The 24245-nt window shown below is 39.7% G+C and overlaps 1 protein-coding gene across 2 annotated transcripts in view; it reads right to left on the bottom strand.

The window, feature by feature from the left end:
- The window catches only part of ACADM (acyl-CoA dehydrogenase medium chain), a 50525-nt gene that overhangs the window by 19873 nt on the left and 6407 nt on the right, over positions 1-24245 (bottom strand). For both annotated transcript variants that reach the window (XM_032782156.2, XM_032782155.2), the window contains exons 2-11: positions 18505-18601; positions 13429-13526; positions 13254-13323; positions 9039-9139; positions 8863-8943; positions 4930-5060; positions 3554-3662; positions 1660-1800; positions 1460-1555; positions 605-853 (exon numbers count right to left, since the gene is read on the bottom strand). In XM_032782156.2, the coding sequence (XP_032638047.1) occupies positions 605-853; positions 1460-1555; positions 1660-1800; positions 3554-3662; positions 4930-5060; positions 8863-8943; positions 9039-9139; positions 13254-13323; positions 13429-13526; positions 18505-18601 (1173 nt within the window). The remainder of the gene's footprint in view (positions 1-604; positions 854-1459; positions 1556-1659; positions 1801-3553; positions 3663-4929; positions 5061-8862; positions 8944-9038; positions 9140-13253; positions 13324-13428; positions 13527-18504; positions 18602-24245) is intronic.

Below are 24245 nucleotides of genomic sequence, written 5' to 3'. Positions count from 1 at the left end.
GCTCCATGGTTGCCATGCTATGGTGTCTGCCAGGGCAGTCCAGGGAAAAAGGGCGTGAAATGATTGTCTGCCGTTGCTTTCATGGAGGAATGATTGATTGTCGACATTTACCCAGAATCACCTGCGACACTGTTTTTGCACCATCATGCATTGGGATCTCAACCCAGAAATCCAATGGGCGGGGGAGACTGCGGGAACTATGGGATAGCTACTGGATAGCTACCCACAGTGCAACACACTGGAAATCGATGCTAACCTTGGTACATGGATGCACACTGCCGAATTAACATGCTTAGTGTGGCCACGTGCACTTGACTTTATACAATCTTTTAAAAAAACGGTTTCTGTAAAATCGGAATAATCCCGTAGTGTAGACATACCCAGAGTCCCAAGCTGACTTCTTAGCCAGCCTCCTTCCTCAGTCTACCTAGAAGATGCATCCTACCTCCAAAGATGTAAAGCAAAAAAAAAGTGAGGTGGACAGGGAGAAAGCAGCTTTTCAAATATTATTTAGTAGTCAATTTTAAAAGCAAACAACCACTACCTTATTTTATAGACATAATACAACCCCTATAGTAATATTTTAGCTATTTGTTTTACTTACCTGATAGATTTTGGCATCTCTCATTAGTTTTTCTACAGGATATTCACTATTAAACCCATTTCCTCCAAAAATCTGGACTGCATCTGAAGCTAGCTGGTTTGCAATGTCACCAGCAAATGCCTTGGCAATGGATGCAAAGTAAGTATTTCTGCGACCCACATCAATCTCCCACGCAGCCCTTTGGCAAGCCAGTCTTGCTAGTTCCACTTTCATTGCCATTTCAGCCAGCATGAAGGACACTGCTTGGTGCTACGATTGTTAAAATAAGAGCAAGTTAATATTGCCTAGCTGGGATTCTACAGGGAATACAAAAGAAACAATGTAGCTTCTTTAATATTGTGGGCAAAGCAGTATATGGAATTAATTCTGTTCAGAGATATGCTATGGGATGACAGAATCTCACCCCTATAGCTCGGGACACAGTCCCAAGTAATTAAAAATTAAAACCTATTTAATTACAAAATTTAGCTTTGAACTGCACTGTTTAGCTACATTATTAATGGGGTCTGTATCCTGCTTTACATCAAAAAGAAAAGTTGGTATCAAATCTTCTCTTCCCTGCAGCTCCCTGCCCATTAAGTAAGGAAACTGAAGTATCTGGTTGATGTAGCTCAGCCCCAGCACATTGCTTTCAAATGACCTATTACCATTTACAAATTCATTCTTTAAAAAAGTTTCTGGACTTAGAACCTGGTTAACTTTATTTATGTTTTTATATGGAGTGCTCAACTCTACCTTCCCATTTGAAAAGGCAGAGTGAGGGCAGAAGCATACTATAAAGTAATCCTACGAAAATAGAATATCTTAACAGCACGTGCTACAAAACTGTGCCTTGTAACTTTTTGCTTTACTTACCTCTATAATTGGTTTTCCAAAGGTTTTTCGTTCCAAAGCATACCTCGTAGCTTCATCTAATGCTCTCTGTGCTAGCCCAACAGCACCTGCTGCTACCTGTATAGTTCAAACACAGTACACAGTAAAATCTGAATTAACCACTTTTACCTTAATTTTTTTTGTTTGTTTTTTTAAAAAAGCACCTTATTTCTACTACTTACTGGAGGTCTAGTTTTATCAAAAGCTCCCATAGCAATTTTAAAACCAACTCCCTCAGCACTTAGAACGTTTTCTTTGGGCACTCTCACATCTTCAAAGACAATACCTCTTGTATCTGAGCAGCGCTGACCCATATTCATCTCCTGAAAAGGAAGTTTACAAAAAGGTATAACTGTAACTGAATACTTCCATGGCATGATGTTTTCTCAATTTTGATTTACTTGAAAAGAAATTGAAATAGATTTTTTTAAAACCAGGTTTTCAAAAGTTAAACACACCAGAGAGCACTTAGACATGCATATTGGGTAACGCCACATGCAAATACCTATTTTCATTACAATTAACCACTGCCCTTTATTTTATAAACCATATTTTTAAACAAAAGACAGATTAGCTCTCAAGAGCAAAATTTTAAACAGCCTTGACATAACTGCATTTGGTGGTTTTAATCCTGACGAGTTACTTCTCATTGATAAACAAGCAACCAAAAACAATTTCTTTACTTACGCTAAAAAACACTCAAGGAGTTTATTAAAACAATGATTGTTTAAAAAAAAAAAATCATTCTTTCCTTATGCTTTTTATTCCTTTTATTTTTCTAAGCACAATGAAAATCACTAGTTTCACCTTTTGCTTACAGCCATTTTCTAAAGCAGTTTCACTTTTTGGTTTTCATGCACTAGCAACAAAACATTTTAGTGACAAGCTCTTTGAGAGAAATTGTTCTTTCAGAAATAGAGTCTATTGAAATGTTAGAAAGTCAAAAATGTTTCTATTGAAGTTTATTTTGTACAAGGTTGATTTAGTTTTGGATTTATTTGAAAAAAATCAAAAAATATAAATGTCAGATTTAAGTTGATGATATGACAAAGTCCCTTTGATCACCCCCAAGAAATAGAGCAATCAGTAAACAAGCATTTAGGATACCACTCCACAATATAAAATAAAAAATTTGATCTGTAGCGGTGCTGTTCAAGAGACGGAACAGCCATGGCTGAAAGTCAGGAAAGGAAAGACGACATATGTTCCTCTTTTAATTAAATGGTCGTTTCAAGTTGCCAATTAAGGTGGCAAAATGGTTTCAGGTACCACACTGGCCCATGAGTCATTCCCCTTCCCCTCACCTCCATCTCCTTGACAATTTTTGCAGGTGCATAATCACATTTTTCCTTTTCTTTCCTGCTGCTTTTAAACAAGAAAACAAGAGACAGGCTCTCTATGCAGATCATTCAATGAAACTGACTATACATGAAGTTGTCAAATACACAACAGTAAAATATAGAGGAAAAGTAGTTTTTCATTTTCAATAGTTAGGTGTTACTTGAACCAATAGGTAACATCTCTTCAGACAGAACTCAAGGTGTGAAGTTTCGCAGATAAGCTGCTCCTTCCTTACTGCCACAGTCATGTTTCCTTGCAGAGACACACAGATCAGCCATCAAAACAAAGAAATTTCTCTGATTGCAAGAAAAAGAGGTCTTAGGAGCAATTCTGATTTCACATATTTACGTACAGTGGTGTAACTGCATGGTTATTTATAGAGTTATACCAGTGTAAACAAGATCAAATCAGGCTTTTTTTTTTTTTCTTTTCCAAGTCATCCAGGGGACCAAGCCTCATGTTGACTTAAAATAAACCCATAAAACTAATATGATGGACCTAGTAAGTCACCACAAATTTATTTCAAACATCTTTAAAAATTAGTCAGAATATAGAAATAGCAATAAGTACAAAAAAGTTTTCTTGTGCTAGGCATTTATGTTGTGTACCTAATACGTTAAAAAGCATTCAAATCATAGTACTTTCTCCTTTAACATTACTGTTTTTGAGCAGAGCAGTACAATTCCTAGTATCCCAGGTAACATACTTATAAATATCTATGCATATACACTCCACCTTTCTTCCAATTTGGATTCCAGGGCTGTCTGCTTCCACAATAAATCCAGTAAAGGCTTTGCTGGCAGGGGCTTTCGGATCAGGATTGGAACGAGCTAACACAAAATACCTAATGCAAACACATAGTAACTTGAGTGACTCAAACCTGTCTTCACGATTAAGAGCTAAACAGACAAGTTTTTTTAAGATAGATACTAAGTACCATACAACATTAACCCTATCAAGAGATTCTAAAATGGAAGCATTAAGTTCTTGTCTTCTGGTAGATGACATGAACAATAGACAGCTGGCTTTAAATTGGAAATATTTCTACTGAGGCACTTCCAGTACACCCACCACTGTGTTATCTAAATGTCAACAAAATTACACAGGACAAATAGCTGATACAAAGGACCCTTTCCTCATTAGTGTTATGTACATTTTTATTATATTAGTTACCATCTTTAGGAATGTTATGAAAAAGTTATTGCAGAGATGGGTCATTTCATAGCAGATCAAGGATAAGGGGAGCAGGTGATTGTGTGAAAACCTTTAGAACTATCACATGATCCCATGAAGGGGAATAATTTTATTCTTCTAGGTCTAAGTTTCAGTTCATTTCTAAAAGAAAAATGCAACAAATGTAATAAGTCATCCTGGTAGTATTCACTGATGACATAAGACAGATGCTAGGTGCCATTCAATGGTTCCTCAAAGATCTTGAGCCATTAAGCAGATTTCTTTTAAGCAGGTTGTACAGGATATTAAACTAGGGCAGGATGAGAGAACTGCACTTACTTTTTTAAAAAAAAAAAAAAAAAAAAAAGCTCTTTTCAGACTTCAAGGCAACAACATCTAGATTTGAGGATAGCTTGGAAAGTATTCTCTTTAAGACACCACACAAATGTAACTGCTTTTTATAACCATCTGTGTGGGAAGTGACAAGTGTCTTCTAGCCGTATGTGGCTAGAAGAAAGAACTATGCTCAATGACCATGTATACAATCAAGGCAGAGTAACAAATAAGACAAGTTCTTTTGAGTACTGTGTAAGTAAATCATCCTCTGTACTTTTCCTCCTTTTAAAAATAGAATTGAGTGGTTTCTAAATCATGCTGCTATCAAACACATTTTCAGAAGTTTTGTTATCTGGTGGTTTCCTTAGTAGATCTTGTGGGGGACTAAAGTGTGTATTGTTAGCTGCAAAATTCTGTAGTGATATATATTGATCATGGCTCAAAATATAATGTAATGAACATGAAGATTTAGAAGAGGGATCATAAAAGAGAGCCTAATACCTATTTTTGTCAGAGGAAATTTTGTTATATATAAAACATGGTGAAGGGCTGAACATAAAATAATTGAAACTGTACAGCAGATTAATAAGCAGTTAACGTACCAGTTAGCTTTGCCACCATTGGTGATCCACATCTTTTGACCATTTATGACATATTCATCTCCTTTCTTCTCAGCTCTCATTTTTATACTTGCCACATCAGAGCCTGCTCCAGGTTCTGTTACACAGTAGGCCTAAAAGAAAAAAAGAAAAAAAAGGCAAGACATTGAGTAACAAAAATCACGGCATTTAATGAAGAGGACTGTATATATTATCACACTGTGGAGATACCGATCTATTACTTATAATGGTCTTGACTTTTTCATCTCACTCAACGTGTTTCCACAAATGAATTCAAAGAAGCCTTCCCAAAAAAGGCAGATAAACAGCAAAAGTATGTTTAATAGGTTTAAACTTCCAGAGTGACTTACTAGATATTATGGAAAATATTGACAAGGCATATTGTGCAGTTTACTTTTTGAAGTAATAGGAAAGTAGTAAGCGATGTGGGCAGCAACTCAATTTATTTTTATTTTTTAAGTCTCCCCTGTTATCTTTATATCCTTGATGCACCACAATGTAAAAACTGTTAATAATTCAGTCTGTGTATAGTAATAGTGCTTTACTGGGGTCTGAATGGCTCTTAAAATTATCAGAATAAAAACCACCTCACTTTTAAGCTGCTAATTTGAATCCAGCCCAGGCTGTTTTTTCTTTCCTCTGGTCTTCCCATCCCCCTGTACGTAAAAAGGGCTTGCGCTGTTTTGATTGAGCCATGTTTAATTTACGTAGGAGACAAATAGCTGCCTTCTCTCCTGTCTGGAAGAAAGCCTGTTTCTCCCTATTTGGCCACAGACTTTAAAACATAATATCATTATGTACCCCTATCTCCTCATACAGTGTTACATTTCACAATGATATTAATCACTAGTGTGTCATTAGCTTTCAGAGAAGACCTCCACTCTATACCATCTTATAATAGAGCAGTATTGTATATTACCATTTATTCAATTGCTTACCATTTGAGGTTCAGCCCCCATCTTTATATATACAAGTAAATACATTACAAATGTATTTTTTGAAAAGTAAAACCAGACCAAGCATCTCTCCTGTTGGGCATAGATGCCATGCTATCCCCTCCTGCACTTGACTTGATAGCTTTGTTTACCAAACATATACCTTCCCTGTCTGCCTGAAGACTAGGCTGGCCAGAGAATCAAATACACATTGATTTGTCTAAGGCAGTCTGTGCTTATGTATTATGTGCCAAACACATTTTAAGAATATAGTTCTGATGCACATTCAGAATTTTTTATACACATCCATTACATACATCATGCAAAAATGTTAATCATCGGTGAGTTATTTTCTAATGATAATTTACATGCCACCTTTCAGATACAGATATGACAATAGTGTGTTAGGTACAGTGAGTATGTCAGGCTTGACAAAGACTGCTGACAGAGTGAAGCACAGATGAGCCTCTGTGTGACAATGAGGCATGTCTTGGTTTAGCTGTTAAAGAAATGCTGTCTTTCCACCCTCCATGTATCATAGTATCGGAAACAACATTGACTGAGAAGGCATTCATACTTCTTGCCAAAAAACTAACTTATGCTCTGACAATCAGCCTATCATTACAAATATACACACACACACACACACACACACACAACAGGTTGTCAAGTATGTAATACATACACACACTCCCTGCCCCATAAACACATGGAAACATATTACTCTCACGTTCCATTCTCTACATGCAAACAAACAGTTTTTCCTAACAGATCCCATCAAGGACCTAGTGAAGCCTTTACAAGGACGACTATTGATAAAGATCATCATGAAAGTGGGGCTCACATATAAACTTTAGTTTTATCTTTTGGATACAGTACAAAGCAAATCTTGATACTGAAGATACCATAACATTAGGGGTGCTCTATTCTATCTAGGATCTGACAGGGTGGAAGCTCACAATAAGCCACTGTGATGAATAAGAATACTAAATACATGTATTGCAAACTTGTGATAAATGAGACACCACTGATAAAGCTAAATTACTTGGATCACCAAAACTACAATTTCCACATTTGGGATTAGGATTTGAAAAGCTACTTACTAATGTTGTCCTCTAAGTATTTAAAAAAACACCACCACACAGGGTCAAATGAGTCCAACCAACTGAGTGACTAATCGGCTTGCTATGCTGATAGAACTTCAATAATAGAAAAGAACATAAGAATGGCCATACTTTGGGTCAGACCAAAGGCCCATCTAGCCCAGTATTCTGTCTTCCGACAGTGGCCAATGCCAGGTGCCCCTGACTTAATGAACAGAACAGGTAATCATCAAGTGATCCATTCCCAGCTTCTGGCAAACAGAGGCTAGGACACCATCCCTGCCCATCCTGGCTAATAGCCATTTATGGACCTAGCCTCCATGAATTTATCTAGTTCTTTTTTGACCCGTTATAGTCTTATCCTTCACAACATTATCTGGCAAAGAATTCCACAGGTTGGCTGTGTGAAGAAATACTTTCTTTTGTTTGTTTTTAAAACCTGCTGCCTATTAATTTCATTTGGTGACCCCGGGGGGTTCTTGTGTTATGAGGAGTAAACAACACTTCCTTATTTACTTTCTCCACACCAGTCATGATTTTACAGACTATCATATCCCCAGCTTAGTCCTCTTCCCCCCCCAGCAGAAAAGTCCCAGTCTTATAAATCTCTCCTCATATGACAGCCGTTCCATACATCTAATAATTTTTGTTGCCTTTTTCTGAACCTTTTCCAAGTCCAATTACATCTTTGTTGAGATGGGGCGACCACATCTGCACGCACTCTTGAAGATGTGGGCGTACTATGAATTTATATAGAGGTGATATGATATTTCCTGTTTTCTTATCTATCCCTTTCTTAATGATGTCCAACATTCTGTTCACTTTTTTGACTGCTGCTGTACATGGAGTGGATTTTTTCAGAGAACTGTCCACAATGACTCCAAAATTTCTTTCTTGAGTGGTAACAGCTAATCCAGATCCAATCATTTTATATGTATAGTTGGGATTATGGTTTTCCAATGTACATTACTTTGCATTTATCAACACTGAATCTCATCTGCCATTTTGCTGCCCAGTTACCCAGTTTTGAGAGATCCTTTTGTAGCTCTTTGCAGCCTGCATGGGACTGAACTTTTTTCCTTTTTTTTTTTTTTTAACATCTGCAAATTTTACCACCTCACTGTTTACTCCTTTTTCCAGAGCATTTATGAAAATATTAATTAGGCCTGGGCCTAATAAAGACCCCTGGTAGACACCACTATTTCTCTCTCTCCATTCTGAAAACTGACCATTTCTTCCTACCTTTTGTTTCTTATCTTTCAATCTGGTTTCTATACTTCAACTCTAATATGATACATGTCCACGACCCTTGTCCAGGGTCACACATTCTTTGTGCCTTAATTTCCACATATGAGAGAGTGTGAAGTGCTTTGAAATCTAAAGCTAAAAGTGCAAAGGGATGTTTTATGTTTATCCTGTTCTTTTGTAATGCTCTATTTTTGGCTGCTTAGTTATGCAGCCTTTATTGAAGTAGACATTTGAATCTTCACCATCTTCTAGATACAGCAGCTACTGAGAGATTATAGAACTTCAGATTGTTTTTATGCCCATAGGTCCTGGGACATATTTTTAATTTTCTGAAACCTGCCTCGATTTTTTTTTTTGAACACCCATCCACCACTCCTCTTCTTGAAAGAAAAAGTTAGATTTTGAGACAATTATGTTAGGATTCCTGGATGACTATACTCCAAATAACTTCTATTTGCTAACTGAATGTGTTCCACTAACTATCCCTGATATTACAGTAAATTGTGATGTCCAGTTATATTTAAGTAACTATTTGGATTAAGTACATATCCCATTACATTTTCTTCAAAAGAACGCAAAATAAGATATCATGAACCCTGAGCATTCTACAAAGTAGCAGCTACACTTACACACATCAATGGCTCCTCAGTCATTCTCCCCAAATATTTCTTCTGCTGTTGCTCATTTCCTGCAATGATGACTGGCATTTGCTACAAGAGAAGATTTATTCTTTTAAAATAGTGAACAGCATTCTATAAACTCTAGTCAAAAATAGTAGAAAAACAACAACAACAACAAGACTTACTCCCAAGGAATTCGCTTCAATAGCAGTTTGGACCCCTGTACATCCATAAGCTAGTTCTTCTGTAATAAGGCATGCTTCAAAAGTGCCAAGGCCCAGTCCACCTACAGTTAAACAGTTTATTTACCAAAAATAGTTTACAGCCAAAGCATGCAACAATTCTTAATACAGATAAATTCAAGGAAATATCAAAAACATATCCCCTTGGATATGTCTGTATTTATCACATTTTATCCAAAGAGTGAATTCCCCAGGCATGAGAATTTAGTTTTGTCAAATAAGACTATTTAAAAAAATAAAATTTCGCACTCCAGGGTTTCTGTGAGCGATCTGCTTGGCAAACTACAAAGAACTGAGACAAAAGTATTTTTGTACAAACTTCTTGTTATCAATACTCTTGCTCTCCCCGTCCATACTGGACCCTTGTGCCTCCAGATTCTAGCTGTTGTCCAGCCAGCTGAGAATTTTCCTGAAGTATAAGAGTTCTGAGCTGAAAAGCTGGAAGTATGGACTCCTACCCCATCCCCTTTCTGGCCCAAATTTAAGGCATGTGCTCCAAATAGTCTCCAATTGGCAAATGGTCCCTCTGGGGTCAGTCCTTGGGCTGCTCTAACTTGTGCCAGAGCATAGGTCAAGTCAGGCAGAGAAATTGGGGAGTAATAATCAGTTCCCTGACATTTCCCCAACTAAACCAAATAGATGCCAGCCATAGCAGAGAATCTGGCCCTAAACTGATAGGTTTCAATCTAACCTCCAGTTTCCACAGTCAGCCTGAGCAGTCCTCTAAAGGCTACAGAGGTTAGTGCCTTTTTTTGTGATTGCATGGCATTGTTACCAGACTTGAGGCCTGCAACAAAATTATTTTTTCTACAGTGATCACTCTTGATTAATTCAATAACATATTTAGCCACTGTAGTGAGATTCCTTCGAAAATACAGTAGTTAAAAAAAAAAAAAAAAAATCACTGAAGTTAACTGTGTACCTTCTTCTAAATCACACTACAAAAGAAAATCTGGTAGGAAGAGATGGGGTGCTCCTGACATGGAAGGGGAAGAACATCTCCTAGTGAGGAGAGCTTTAAACTATGTTCAAAAGGTGGCAGGTGACCAAAGCCCATAGATAGGCATAAAGAAGGCAATCTTAAAAGAAAGGCTAGGTGTTGGGGAGGGGGGGAGGGAGTGGGACATGGAAAATTACAGTAAGGTCACAGGAACGACAAGAAAAATCAGTGGGGAAAACTGTTCAACATCTTAGATTTCTATATACAAATGCAAGGAGTTTGGGGAATAAACAGGAAGAAGTGGAAGAGAGCTGTACATAAGCTAAATGACTAAACTGGCATTACAGAAACTTGGTGGGATACGTCTCATGACTGGAATATTGGTATAGAAAGGTATAGGTATACCTTGTTCAGGAAGGACAGGAAGGGGAAAAAGGGAGGAGGTGTTGCATTATACAAGAATATTATTATACATGTGTTCTGAGGTCAAGGAAGTAGTAAGAGGCAGACCAACTGACAAAGTCTCTGGGTAAAAGATAAAAGTAGGAAAAAAGGGTCATGGTAGGGGTCTACTATAGGCCATCACATCAGGAAGAGGAGGTGGAGAATGCATTTCTAGAATGAACAGAAATATCCAAAAACGCAAGATTTACTAGTAATAGAGAACTTTAACTTCCCAGACACCTGTTGGCTTTAAGACTTGGAATGTACTGAGGACAATTTTTTGCTCCAGAAAGTGAAGGAGGTAACCAAGAGGACAGCCATTTTAGACTTAATGGGGAATTGGTTGTGAATCTGAAGAAAGAAGGCAATTTGGGTGAAAGTGATCATGAAATCATAGATTTCCTGATTCTAAGGAAAGAAAAGAGTGAGAACAGCCAAATAAATGGCAATGGACTTCAACAAAGCAGACAAACTCAGGAAACTGATAGGTAAGATCTCATGGGAAGAAAATGTAAGGGATAAAGGAGTTCAGGAGAGCTGGCAGCTTCTCAAGATGACAATATTAGAGGCACTACTGCAAACTATTCCGATGCAGAGGAAAGATAGAGCCATATTGGCCTCTTAACTATTTTTCCTAGCAGGAGCTGTTCAATTACCTGAAAATCAAAAAGGAACCTACCAGAAGTGGAAAGGATGGAAAGAGGAGTACAAAAGAACAGCACAAGTATGAAGGGACAAAATCAGAAAGACTTAAGGCACAAAATAAATTACATGTAGTAAGGGACCTAAAAGGCAATAAGAGGTTACTTAAATACAGTAAAGACAAAAAATAAAGAAAAGCTTAAATCCTCTAATTAAACAGAGTAGGAGAGCTAATAACTGGTGACATCAAGAAGGCTAGGTGTTTAATGCCTATTTTGCTTCAGTCTTCACTAAAAATGGTCATACTTCAACAAAATAAATATTAACAAGAAGGGTAAAGAAAAGCCAAAATAGGTGAAGAACAGGTTAAAGACTGTTTGAATAAACTAGAAGTATTCAAGTCCACAGGGCCTGATGAAATTCATCCTTGGGTACTTAAAGAACTAGCTGAAGCAATCTCAAACCCAGCAGCAATCATCATCAAGAACTCAAGAGGCCTGGAAAAGGGCAAACATAGCACCTATCTTTAAAAATGAGACAAAGATGACCTGGGAAATAATAGACCCATCAGCCTAACTCCAAAACCTGGAAAGATACTGCAATAAATTATTAAACAATGAATTTGTAAGCACCTACAGGACAATAGGGTTATAAAGAATAGCCTGCATGGATTTGTCAAGACCAAATCATGTCAAACCAACCTAATTTTGTCTTTGACAGGGTTACTGGCTTAGTGGATGAAGGGAAGCTGTAGACATAGTATCTCTTGATTTTAGTAAAGTTTCTGACACAGTTCCACAAGACATTTTCATAGGCTAACTAGGGAAATGTTGTCTATAAGGTTGGTGCAAAACTGGAAAGAAAGACTGTACTCAAAGAGTAGTTATCAAGGGTTCACTGTCAAACTGGAAGGACATATTTAGTGAAGTCCAACAGGGGTCAGTCCTGCATCTGATACTAGTCAATAATTTCTTTAAATGACTTGAATAATGGAGGGGAGGGGAGGAAGTGATTGGCAAATTTTTGTAATGACACAGAACTAATAGAGGTTGGAAGCACTTTGGAGGACAGAATTAGAATTCAAAAGGACATTGAAAAATTGATCTGAATCAACAGGATGAAAGTCAATAAAGACAAGCACAAAGTAATTAGGAAGGAAAATCAAATACATAACTACAAAAATGGGGAACAATTGGCTAGTTGATAGAACTGCTAAAAGAATCTGAGGCGGGGGAAATAGCTGATCACAAACTGAATTGGAGTCAACAATGTGACGCAGCTGCGAAAAAGGTTATCATTATATTAACAGGAGTGTCGAATATAAGACATGGAAAGTAACTGCCCAGCTCAGTCTGCACTGGTTAGACCCATGTTGGAGTACTGTACAAATCATGGGTACCACACTAGGAAAGACACAGACAAACTGGAGAGAGTTCAAAGTAGTGGAACAAAAATGATAAGTTTAGAAAACTTGATTTATGATGAAATATTAAGACAACTGAACATATTTAGTCTAGAGAAAAAACCTGGCAGTCTTCAAATTGTTATGGACTGCTATAAAAAAGACTGATCAACTTCTCTCCATATCCACTGAAAGTAGGACAGGAAGTAATGGGCTTAACTGGCAGCGAAGGAGAATTAGGTTAGATATCAGGAAAATCTTTCTAGCTGTAAGGGTAGTTAAGCTCTTGAATAGGCTTTCAGAGGAAGTTGTGGAATCCCCATCACTGGAGGTTTTTAAAAACAGATTGGACAAACACTTGTCAGGGATGTCAAAGTTTACTTGGCCCTGCTTCAGCATAGAAGGCTGGAGTTGATGACTCCAGCTCTACATTCTGTGATTCTATGATAATGCTGTATGTTTTTTCGAGTAGAAGCCCCCAACCTCTAGTATATTAGTGAACACAGTAGTATTCGTGTATTTTAACTTTTAAGATCTAGGAATTTTTAATCATGCACTGAACAAGTCAGCCTACCTATTGACTCTACCTGTTACTACTGTATATCTTCAAATTTGGAGTAGTTTATTTAGTACCAACCACATAACATTACCTTAAAAAAAACAGGGGGTCCTCTGTAGCATCATTCTTCATTTCTTTTATTTTAGAAGCTTAAAGAAGTTGCTTACTCACCACAACTTTCTGGTATGTGTGAATTCATCAGACCAAGTTCCCATGCACGTTTTATAAGGGGAACAGGATACTGAAAAGAAAGTATTTACACTCTCAGTCATTCAGTTAATTTCTGCAGAACTGGAAAATGTTGAATATCCACACCTATTTTTCCACAAAAATATGGCTAGCCTACCTCTCCAGTTTTGTCATACTGTGCAGCAACAGGGATGATTTCCTCTCTAGCAAATTTACGAGCAGTAGCTTGAAACTCTTTCTGTTCATCACTGAGCTCTAGAAAACAAACCATTTTAGTCACAAATTCTACACTTCAGTTCGTCTTACTGCTTGTTAGAACTACTGATCTACTCCAGAGTTCCTTCTAATTTTCCCCACCCATGTGCGGAATGAATATTGTTATGTGCACCAATATGGGGCATATTCAGAGTGTGTGAGGGAGCTCAGGGCTAGGGCTGAGGGTTGGGGTGCAAGGGCTCCAGGGCTGAGGCTGCAGGATAGGTGCCCCTTCCCCGGCCGTGCCTGGGGCCTTGCCGCAGCAGAGTTGGGGCTGGCAGGTCCCCAGGCAGGTTCCTTGAGCACCAGCACAGTGCTAAATAGGCTGCTGTGCAGCTTACAGGGAACCTAGATCTGGTCCCACCTGAAGGGCAGGGAAAAAAGAAAAAGAAAAGCTATTCTCAATTGCCTCCTGGGGACCAAAAAGGCTCAGTCTTCACCCACCTAAGAGCATAATCCTTCACTTTTCACCTAACATTTCCAATGCACTTATTTATTGAGGATACAGTGATCTGCACGACATTGAAAATGTCAATGTGGGTGTACTGCTTCCTGGGGGTACCCAGGGTTGTGAGGCAACTCATCACCACCTGCCCTTAGTATGAGGAAATCTTATTAGTTTCCATGTCAAGATCACCACTCTGCTTAACACAGATAGATTTACAGTAAAAACAAGAATAAGTTTAGTATCAAAGAACAGAGATTCAAATGAAAGCCAGTAAGAATATGGTAAACAAATAATTACATACAAAACAAAACCCTAACATGCCTTCTGGAGCCTAAACTTAACTCATAAGACATACCTATGTTTCCTAAAGGATAGCATACCCCAAATTCCTTTCCCAGCATTTTCAACTAGTATGGCTCAGACCAGTGGTCTCCAACCTTTTTATGCACAAGATCACTTTTTGAATTTAAGTGCAACCCAGAATTTATTCCACCCCTTTTCTGAAGTCCCGCCCCACTCACTCCTTACCCGGCTGCACCGCCAACCAGGAGCTTCCTGAGGGAAGTGCCGCCCAGCAGGAGCCTGCACCAACCCAACCCTGAGTCACCTCCCGTAGCCTGCACCTTATACCCCCTACTGCACCCTATGCCCCCTACTGCACCCTGACACTCTGCCGCAGCCCAGAACCCCCTCCCAAGCCCCAAACCCCTTGGTCCCACCCTCCCTTCATCACTTTCTTTCCCCCACCCTCACTCACTTTCACCAGGCTGAGGCAGGAGGTTGGGGTTCTGGAGGGGATGCAGGCTCTGGGCTGGGACCAAGGGGTTTGGAGCGTGGGAGGGGGTTCTGGGCTGCGGCAGAGTGTCAGGGTGCAGTAGGAAGTATAGGGTGCAGGCTACGGGAGGTGACTCAGGGTTGGGTTGGTGCAGGCTCCTGCTGGGCGGCACTTCCCTCAGGAAGCTCCTGGTTGGCGGTGCAGCCAGGTAAGGTAGGCTCCCTGCCTGCCCTGGCCTCACACTGCTCCCGGAAGGGGCTGACATGCTCCAGCCTGGCCCCTGGGGATGACGAACGTGGCTCCATGCATTGCCCCTCTCTGCAGGCACCACCCCCACAGCTCCCATTGGCCACAGTTCCCCATTTTCAGCCAATGGGAGCTGCAGGGGTGGTGCCTGCAGGCAGAAGCAACGCACACAGACCCCTCCCCACGGGGACATGCTGCACTGGCCACTTCTGGGAGCTGCGTGGAGCAGGTAGGGAGCCTGCCTCAGCGGAAGCCCCGCTACACCACACGGCTGGACTTTTAGCAACCGGAGATTGTGATCAACTGGGAGAGAGTCCAGGATCGACCAGTCGATCGCAATCGACCAGTTGATGACCACTGGCTTAGACCCTCCTTTTGTAAGATCAGCTTGTCTTCTCAGACTGAAGGATGAAATCTAATCTCCCTTCTACTTCTTTTATGCCGTTACAGAATATGGTCCTTTAGCCCAGAAGGTCCCCTCTTCAGAGGCTTATCTTGGGGTTACTGTGTCTTTTTAAAAATCTCACTCCTGCATCTGGCCCAGACAGCAAACATAGCCTGTGTCCAGGTATGTCCATTGTTTTTTATGCTGATTGAATTGGCCCAGAGGCATACAATACACAGTAGACAAGCAGAAAGATAAGTGTTTACTACCCACTTTCTACCTAGAATCTGTTTATCGCCTTCCAGTGATCTGTCTTAACTTACATAATTTTCAATATACACACAACACATTATCTTCACATACATTCATAATGGCTATGATGACCAGTGTGAAATATGCTTTCAGCAAAGATCTTACATAACTCCTTTTGGAGAACCCAGGGGATAGCTATAATCCTATGTACTCTGGTGCCCTCTGTCAGTTGGCACCAAGAGGTTTCCGAGTCACAGTGGAGGAGACTTTAAAAAAATTAGTTTATCATCAAAATGAATAAGGAACACTGTATTGACTGGAACAGAGAAGGGGGATGAGGAAAGTGAGGGCTTGGTGGATTCCTGACCATTAGTTCCAAGGTTCCTGACATATTTCACAGAATACAGAGCCTTGTCTTTAAGCAACAGTCTGCTACACAGAAGATACAGACGTTCCAGGCATCTTTTCTTTGGCGCTTACTCAACCAACTATAAATATTTATTGCAATTGCATCTACACAATCAAATCAAGTGTATTAGTCCAAATATCTTAAAACTTTAATACCAGCCAGAAAAACATTGTGCAAGTCCACGAGGGGCAGGCTTGCCAATGGATAAAGCCTGCAAGTATGTGGCCTACATTTTCTAACGGACAATAGCAGCAAAGTGGGGAGTCACAAAGGAGCTACTTCTAGTCATTAGCAGCACATGTGATCACTCCACAGCTGAAGCAATTAAACTTTACCCAAATATAATATGGAAAGTCAAAACCTGGGGACTGGAGTGTTGGATATCTCATAGCACTGGCTATGTTTGAAGCTTGTCCTTGGCACCTAGTACGTGTCCTGAGGGTGATATTGAATTTCGTCAGGAGAATTGACCAAATGGGATGCCATGGGCTAAGACATTGTTTCAAGGGATTAAACACATCTTTAAACAAGGGTAAATATGGCATGCCTTGTACCTTAAGGAGTAAATTCTGCAAGGCGACTTGTCGGCTGATATTTGATAGAACCGGCAACAGGGACAGGATGTGCAGTCTCATAGTACCTGTTATTACACCTATGGTTTCATTCTGTTGAGTATCTATTAGTCCTGTGTGAAGAGAGCTGAGCCATACTGGGAGCAATATCCTGCTACAGAATAGCTCAAGCAAACCCAGAATTTTTTTAGTGGGATATAATCCAGTTATGTTCTCATCATATACTTCCTATATACCCTCATTTGGCAGGGGAAATCAAAGCTGCAACTATCAGGCCAAGTCTTTCAGACCCAAACAGCATGGACCGCCAAGCTCTCTCAGAATCAAATACTGAACAGTCACAGTTCAGCTTAATGTTAACAATGCAGCAGAAATCTGGTATTTTCAAAGCAGTATATCTCATACTCTTCCAAATATCTAGCTACCGCCTCTCCAATAACGACATTTCAGTTATAATTATGTGCTCATATCAGGATGAACTCATACACCTGCTAAATTATTTGAATTTATTATGTCATTAGACTACAACATATCATAACCACTGGACAGATAGTAAGTTGAAAAGTTAAGATGGTTATACTGTTACAGGAAGCACTTGTGGAGTCGCTTTCCTCTCAAGTTAAAGGATGCCTCTATTTAAAGAGTTCATATAAACTTGATGTATGACACTTCAAAGAGACAAACTACGGGTCCAAAACATTGTCAGGAGGACTAAACCAGTACTATATCTTTCTCATTACTAATGAAAAACTACACATAAACAGATGAAAGAATCACAGTTCTGTATGTGGTTACAGTTACAAAAAGCGACCTGAGCAGACTTTTGAACAGCTAAATTGTTATAACTTAAATTACATCTAAATCATATTCTTTCAAATATAACAGTTTTCATGCTCCTTTAAGACTATTTGTATTTCAAAAGAAAGCCATTTGAGTTAGTTATTCAAGGACAGAAAGGAGTTTTGTTTTTTTTAAATCCAACTCCACACACACACACACGGGTTTTCTGACCTGACCAAGAAAGGAATTTTGGCTCTGTGACAAAGTTCCTCCCCTACCTTGGTGGGTCCTGCACTTATTGGCAGATTTGCTCACCTCAGTGATCTTCCCCACAGTCTGGATCAACTCCTCCTGTGTCTGATCAGGAGCCGGGAGGTTTAGGGGGAACCCAGGCCTGCCCTCTACTCCAGGTTCCAGCCCAGGGCCCTGTGGATTGCAGCTGTCTATAGCGCCTCCTGTAACAGCTGCATGACAGCTACAACTCCCGGCAATATTTCCCCAAGGCCTCCTCCAAACACCTTCTTTATCCTCACCACAGGACCTTCCTCCTGGTGTCTGATAACGCTTGTACTCCTTAGTCCTCCAGCAGCACACCCTCTCACTCTCAGCTCCTTGTGCCTCTTGCTCCCAGCTCCTCAAATGCACTTCCTCTCCTCTGGCTCCTCCTCGCCTGACTGGAGTGAGCTCCTTTTTAAACCCAGGTGCCCTGATTAGCCTGCCTTGATTGGCTGCAGGTGTTCTAATCAGCCTGTCTGCCTTAATTGGTTCTAGCAGGTTCCTGATTACTCTAGTGCAGCCCCTGCTCTGGTCACTCAGGGAACAGAAAACTACTCATCCAGTGACCAGTATATTTGCCCTCTACCAGACTCCTGTACCCCACTAGCCTGGGTCTGTCACAGCTCTTAAATATTTTTTAAAAGAAAGAATAATCAATAAAAATAGGGCTTTTGTATGAAAGTGTTTTCTCAGCCTGAACTACAGCATCACTCTGCTTTGCAATAATATGGAACACATTCTTGAGCTATTAAAGGACAGTTACTTTCTCCAGAATGTAACAAATTTTAGATATAAACCGCTGAGCAACATTGCTTCAGACCCACAGACTACTTACCAAAACTAAAGCCAGCTCCAGATTTAATGTGATGTGACGCTTCAGCAACTTGACTAGATTGTGACCTCCAGCCACACTGAGCAATGCTTCGAAGAACCTGTTTAAAATAAAGGAATATGAAATTCAACATGCTCACAATGCAAAGCTTCTTGGAGCCTTAAGAACTACTGGATTGGTTTATAACACATTAAAATTTAAATATAGACATACACTCATCTTTCTAAGCAAGTACTACATCAAGTGTTGCAAAATAATTAGAAGTGTTTTTAAAAGTTTTGGCTATTTTAGGTCCTGATCATGCAATGTGTAGCATGTGGGCAGACTGCTTGTCTGCACGGAACCCAAGACTTCAGTAGGGCTGTGTGTGGGTTCAGCAGTGCAACTATGCACTACATGTTGCAGCACTGGGGCCTTGAAAAGGGGGTGGGGGGATTGTAATATAAGCATTTTTTTTCTCCTGTTTTAAATTAAGCTTTTACATGTCTTTACAGCCTTAATGCCAGTTTAATAACATTCTGCTTAGAAGTCAGCATTTGTCAGAATATATTGTTTGGAAAATCACAATCTGAGAAATTCATGAAGCATGCGTTATTTTCTGTTTGCTTTTTTTGTAAGGAACTACTGCCCCAGATGGCTACTGATCTATTGTCACTTTGCTCCAGAAGTTTGTGACTCAGCAGTAAATATGGAGTTTATTTTCCTCTCTAAAGTTGATCATTGACTTTTCCCCTTCCATTTTACTTCTGTGCTTCTTGTGTTCTTTGCTTCTTAGGTGGTGGGAGGTATATTGTTTATTATATCTTAAGCCATGCTGTGAAGAGCTTAACCAACGCATGATTCTACTATGCAATTTCTGCTTCAGACTGATGAGAGAGCGCCAACATTTCCCCAAAGAAAAAAAAATTACGCAGATTTTTCAGGGGTTTTCTTTTTTTGGAGGGATCCGGGGGTGAAGAGGGGAGAGCAGCAGCCAACTGGATCAAATGAAGCATGCACAGTGTAAATCAATTTGGTAAGTCCAGCAAACTAAGTATGAGCTGGTCCTCGAACTGGTAATTTAGTGTTCAGACTTTGTGTAAAAGTCAACTGCATGAGACTTTTAAGAGCACACTTTGCAAACAGTATTAAACCCACTGAACATTCCCTTAAGAATACAGTTACATATGTGTCATGAACATATAGCTAAGGATAGCATAAAATCCCTCCTTTACCAGTACAGGGTTAAGAAGCTCAAATAATCTGGTTGTCACCTGACCAAACAGACCAATAAGAGGAGAAGATACTTTCAAATCTGTGGGGGAAGGTTTCTACTTGGGGCTGTGTGTGTTGTTCTCTCTGAGACAGAGAGACCAAGAAAGTAATCCAGCTCTTACAGAAATGATACTATTTCTGTAATATTAGATGTCAGTAATAGCAAGGAAATGCATTAGAATATCTTTTAGCTTGTGAATTTTCCCTGTGCTAAGAGGGAGGTTTATTCCTGGTTTTTGTTTTTGTTTTTTAATTTTAAAGTTTTGCCTACAGGGGAATCCTCTGTGTTTTAAAGCTTATTACCCTGTAAAATTGCCTTCCATCCTGATTTTACAGAGGTGCTTCTTTTATTTTTTTTCCTTTATAATAAAGTTCTGTTTTTAAGAATCTGATTGGTTTTTTAGTGTCCTAAAAACCCAAGGGTCTGATCTGTGCTCACCTTGGTTACCTATTTAGTTGGTATATTATTCTCAGGTCTCCAAAGAAAAGGGGGTGAAGGGACTTGGGGGGATATTTTAGGGAAACAGGAACTCCAAGTGGTCCATTTCCTGAATCTTTGTCTAACTCACTTGGTGGTGGCAGCGATACCATCTCAGGGCAAGGAATTTGTGACTTGGGAAAATTTTTAACCTAAGATGGTGGAATATAAGATTAGGGGTCCTTCATGCGGGTCTCCACATCTGTACCTCAGAGTGGGGAGGGAACCCTGACAATATGGAACAGCAAATCTGACCAAATGTAAGTTATTTTCCGCACAGCATTTCACCTTCCAAGGAGGTCTCTCCCTTCACTGATTTCTAAGATAAGCTGAACATAAGAGATCATAGTGTTTCAATAAATGACATAGTAATGACAAAGTCATCTTTAAAGACTATATGTCATAATTAGACACTTTCTTAGTAGCAAAGATTTTGTTTTGGCTAAAAGTCCATCATTCTCTTGATAAGTATAGAAGATAACACGATCTGATAGATGCCTGGAAACAGCATAACAGGCACATAGTATGCAGCATTAAAACGTTTCATTCATCAAACTAATGAGGAAAACACTACAATAACTTCATTAGAGACTATGGCAAACAATTGTCAAATCTCAGAAAGGAAGAAAGCAGATTGCTCGTTTGATGGTAGAAGAAACATGGGTGGACACGAAATTAGATTAACAACCAGACTGAAGATACAAAATGAAGTTCCACTGGATCAAATTTTCTATAAAAACTGCCTCCCAAAACCTACAAGTTAAAATAGAAGTGGTAGCTAGAGAGCAATTAAGAGTTATACACAAGGAAAAATTCTTTTCTGAAGTTTTTTTTTTAAATAGATGGACAGTTTTGAAGGTAAGTAGATACAGAAAGACAACTTCAGATGGCAAGAGAAGAGAAGCAAGCTATACCTGAATGTTGCATAATCATCTTGAATTGGTAAGTAAGCAAGTTATTAATAGTTCCCTAATTCATTCCACTGTAAGAAATTATTTGATTATATACGTTATAAGTCCTCACTCTAAGTAGGAAGTTATGAATTACTGGAGACTTTATCTTTTGGCAAGTGTATTCAGTTAAAATGTGAGTTTATTACTTCACAAACAGGCATGGAAAATTTTATTGAAAAACAATACTCTCTTATATTTCTGTCTATGTGCCAAATGACTGCTATGATTATTGATACAACATACAGAACCATGCAAAATTGTCTAAAAATATCTAAGTGACAGATCTGAAACATGTTAGGGACTTGGATCCTTCAACTTTTCTTGATTTCAATGTCACTGACTAAGATAGTATACTTTATTATATCAGGACAGTTGTTTTTGGAAAGGCTTTTTCTAATTTTCATCTTACCAAGAGTTTATAACCATTTTTTTTGGATGCAGTCCTTGTGGCAGTCACTTACGCCTTTGGGGATCTAATGGCTTTGTTTAGGCTAGAAAAGGGATTAACTTCGGGTTGGGCTTAGATCTTACCTAAGCAATAACTCAACCTGCTAAAATCACACTAAACACACTACTTTGCAGCTACACAAGGAAAAGCAGTTAACTTTAGTTTAGATTTACCAAAACTATCTTAGCTAAGCCCACCCTATACTCACCCTTTTTCCTGATCAAGACAAAGCTGAGTAGTGGAGTACTACAATGAATTTTACATGGAGGTATACCTTAAGTCAACCCAGGGTATGTCTACACAACAATGTAAGCCCAGGCTCAGACTCCAGGTTGCTTCCACTCACCTATTCCACTTATACACAAATCTCTCAGATGTAGACTCAGACCAAGGCTTCTGGGACCAGGGAGGCAAGGAGAAGAAGAGCAAACTATGGGCATGAGTCCCCCAAGTGGCCTTAGTGCAGTCAGAAAACCCCATACTCTCCAAGCCAGCAATTAGTTCAGGAATATTCTGATGCCTACCACCTTGCAGTAAACCATGTGCCTCATTGCCTCAGAAATCTCCACCACTTTACTCATAGTGGACTTTCCAGCATCAAACTGGTTGGCAACAGACCTGAGGCAGTATGGGGCAGCCAGGTTCCAGATAGTTATAGCAACCTGCTATGGCAAGAGCTCCCTCATGCAGGTGTCTTTACACCAGAGGGTCAGGGCAAGCTGCTCAAAAAGCTCCAGAAATGTAGCTTTCTTCATCTGAAAGTTCTGAACCCACTGCTGGTCATCCCAGATCTGCATGACGATGTGATCCCACCAGTCTGTGCTTGTGGCCCTACACCAGAAGCATGGTCTATGTAGGGAGCATAAGCAGCTATGCTGAGTGTATTGAGCAGTAACAGCTAATGCGAGTCTGCCATCCCAGCATACTCTTCCTCTTCTGCCTCCTTCTGCTCCATCATAAAATCTGTCACATGTCTTTGGTGGGTCAGAAAATGCCACCAAAATGTCCACCAGCACCTCTTAGATTCTCCACCCTCTTCCTGACAAAAAGAGTGAAAGCGCATGTAAGCAAAGTACTTGAAAAGGGGTCTCCTCCATGTTGTTAGGCAAGATATATTGATAGGCTGTTCAAATTTCCTGTAACGTGCAGGATGGGCAGTAAAGTTTTCCCACAATGCACCACACACAAAGGGTTAGAGTGGCCACATTTTGGGAGGGCACTAGAGAGTCTGAAGTATCATTAATTTGACTCAGGTCTGTGAGTTGCAGGGTGGACACTGGAGTCCAAGGTTTGAGCCCTGGCTAGAAAATTGTTAATGTGGGCTTAAGAACGACTATAGATGCTCAAGCCCCAGGTTCTCTACACAGGTCAGCTGACTCAAGTCCCACTAATCCTGGTATTACATTGCAGCATAGACATATCCCTAGAGGCTGAAGCAGAATTGGCAGGTACCATATTATGTGGCACCACTTGCTGTAAGTACAGTACATCAGTTTTCCATGATCTGCATTTGTTGCCTGTTAGCTTTGAGGTGAACTTTAAGATGTTAGGTTTGATCTATAAAACACTACATGGCATGGGACTCTTCTTCCTGCATGACACTGCCACAGCTACAGTCAGCAGAGGTGGTCAAGATGGTATAAAAGAGAGTTGCGGCCAGAAGGGGAACTCATCTACAGAACTTGTTTACCTTGCTAACCCAGAATACCTACATTTGTTGATCACTGTAGTCAGCTGCAAGAACCATCTATTTACCTAGCATTTCAGAGTGGCAGGGCTATAATAAAGTCTGGTATTTGTGGTTAACAGAGTATTTTGACTCATCTTTGGAGTAAATATTTTCTGGCTTGAGGGTGGTAAGTAGCTGCTAGTTCAAGTACAATTTATTTTCTTGTACAGAACTGTGTTTTTTACTTTCTACAGAAAGAGATTATTAACTAGCATAAATTATTTTACAGCACTATGACTCAAATTAAAATATATAATTAGAGATGTATATTTAAGGAGATACCTCCTTGTCAGATATTTTCAAAAATCCAAAGCTTTGTTCTCTTATTAGTGATCACTTCTGTTCAGTCTGAAGCAGAAGTTATGTTTATTCATTATTTTTTCCTCCATGAATTTAGTCTCTTGGACTCCTGTTGGTGTGGGAAATGCTAGAGAAGAGCCCCCAGGTTGTGTTAACGCATGCTGGTAAACACTAAGCAAAAAGACAGAGAAACAGCATTTTGGAAGTTTAACACATGAACTGTTCAAGCATTAATCTGTCTCAGAACACAAACACAGAACAGGGGAAGGATGCCAGAGGTCTGCATTTCTTTACTCTCCAGTGCACCTGCTCGATGGGGCTTAGCTTTAGAAAACATTGTCATTTCTAAAAGCCACACTCCAGAGAAGAACAAGAGGCCAGTTGACTGAAACCTTCTTGCAGAACTGATTAGAGCCAGGAGTAGAGGAGGAGAAGAATGACCTGGTCAAACAGCGGTGTACATTCTGTCAGGATGGCGCACAAATACACACACACAACCTAAGCCTCAGCTCTGTCCTGTCTCACCACACTCAGTGACTAATGATTCAGTGAACTCCAGCATCTTCCACATTCCTCTCCACA

This window comes from Chelonoidis abingdonii, chromosome 7, assembly GCF_003597395.2.
Source record: "Chelonoidis abingdonii isolate Lonesome George chromosome 7, CheloAbing_2.0, whole genome shotgun sequence".
In the NCBI taxonomy this organism is placed as follows: domain Eukaryota; kingdom Metazoa; phylum Chordata; order Testudines; family Testudinidae; genus Chelonoidis; species Chelonoidis abingdonii.
The sequence above is the reverse complement of the archived record's forward strand: the minus strand, read 5'-3'. Positions and strand labels throughout refer to the sequence as shown.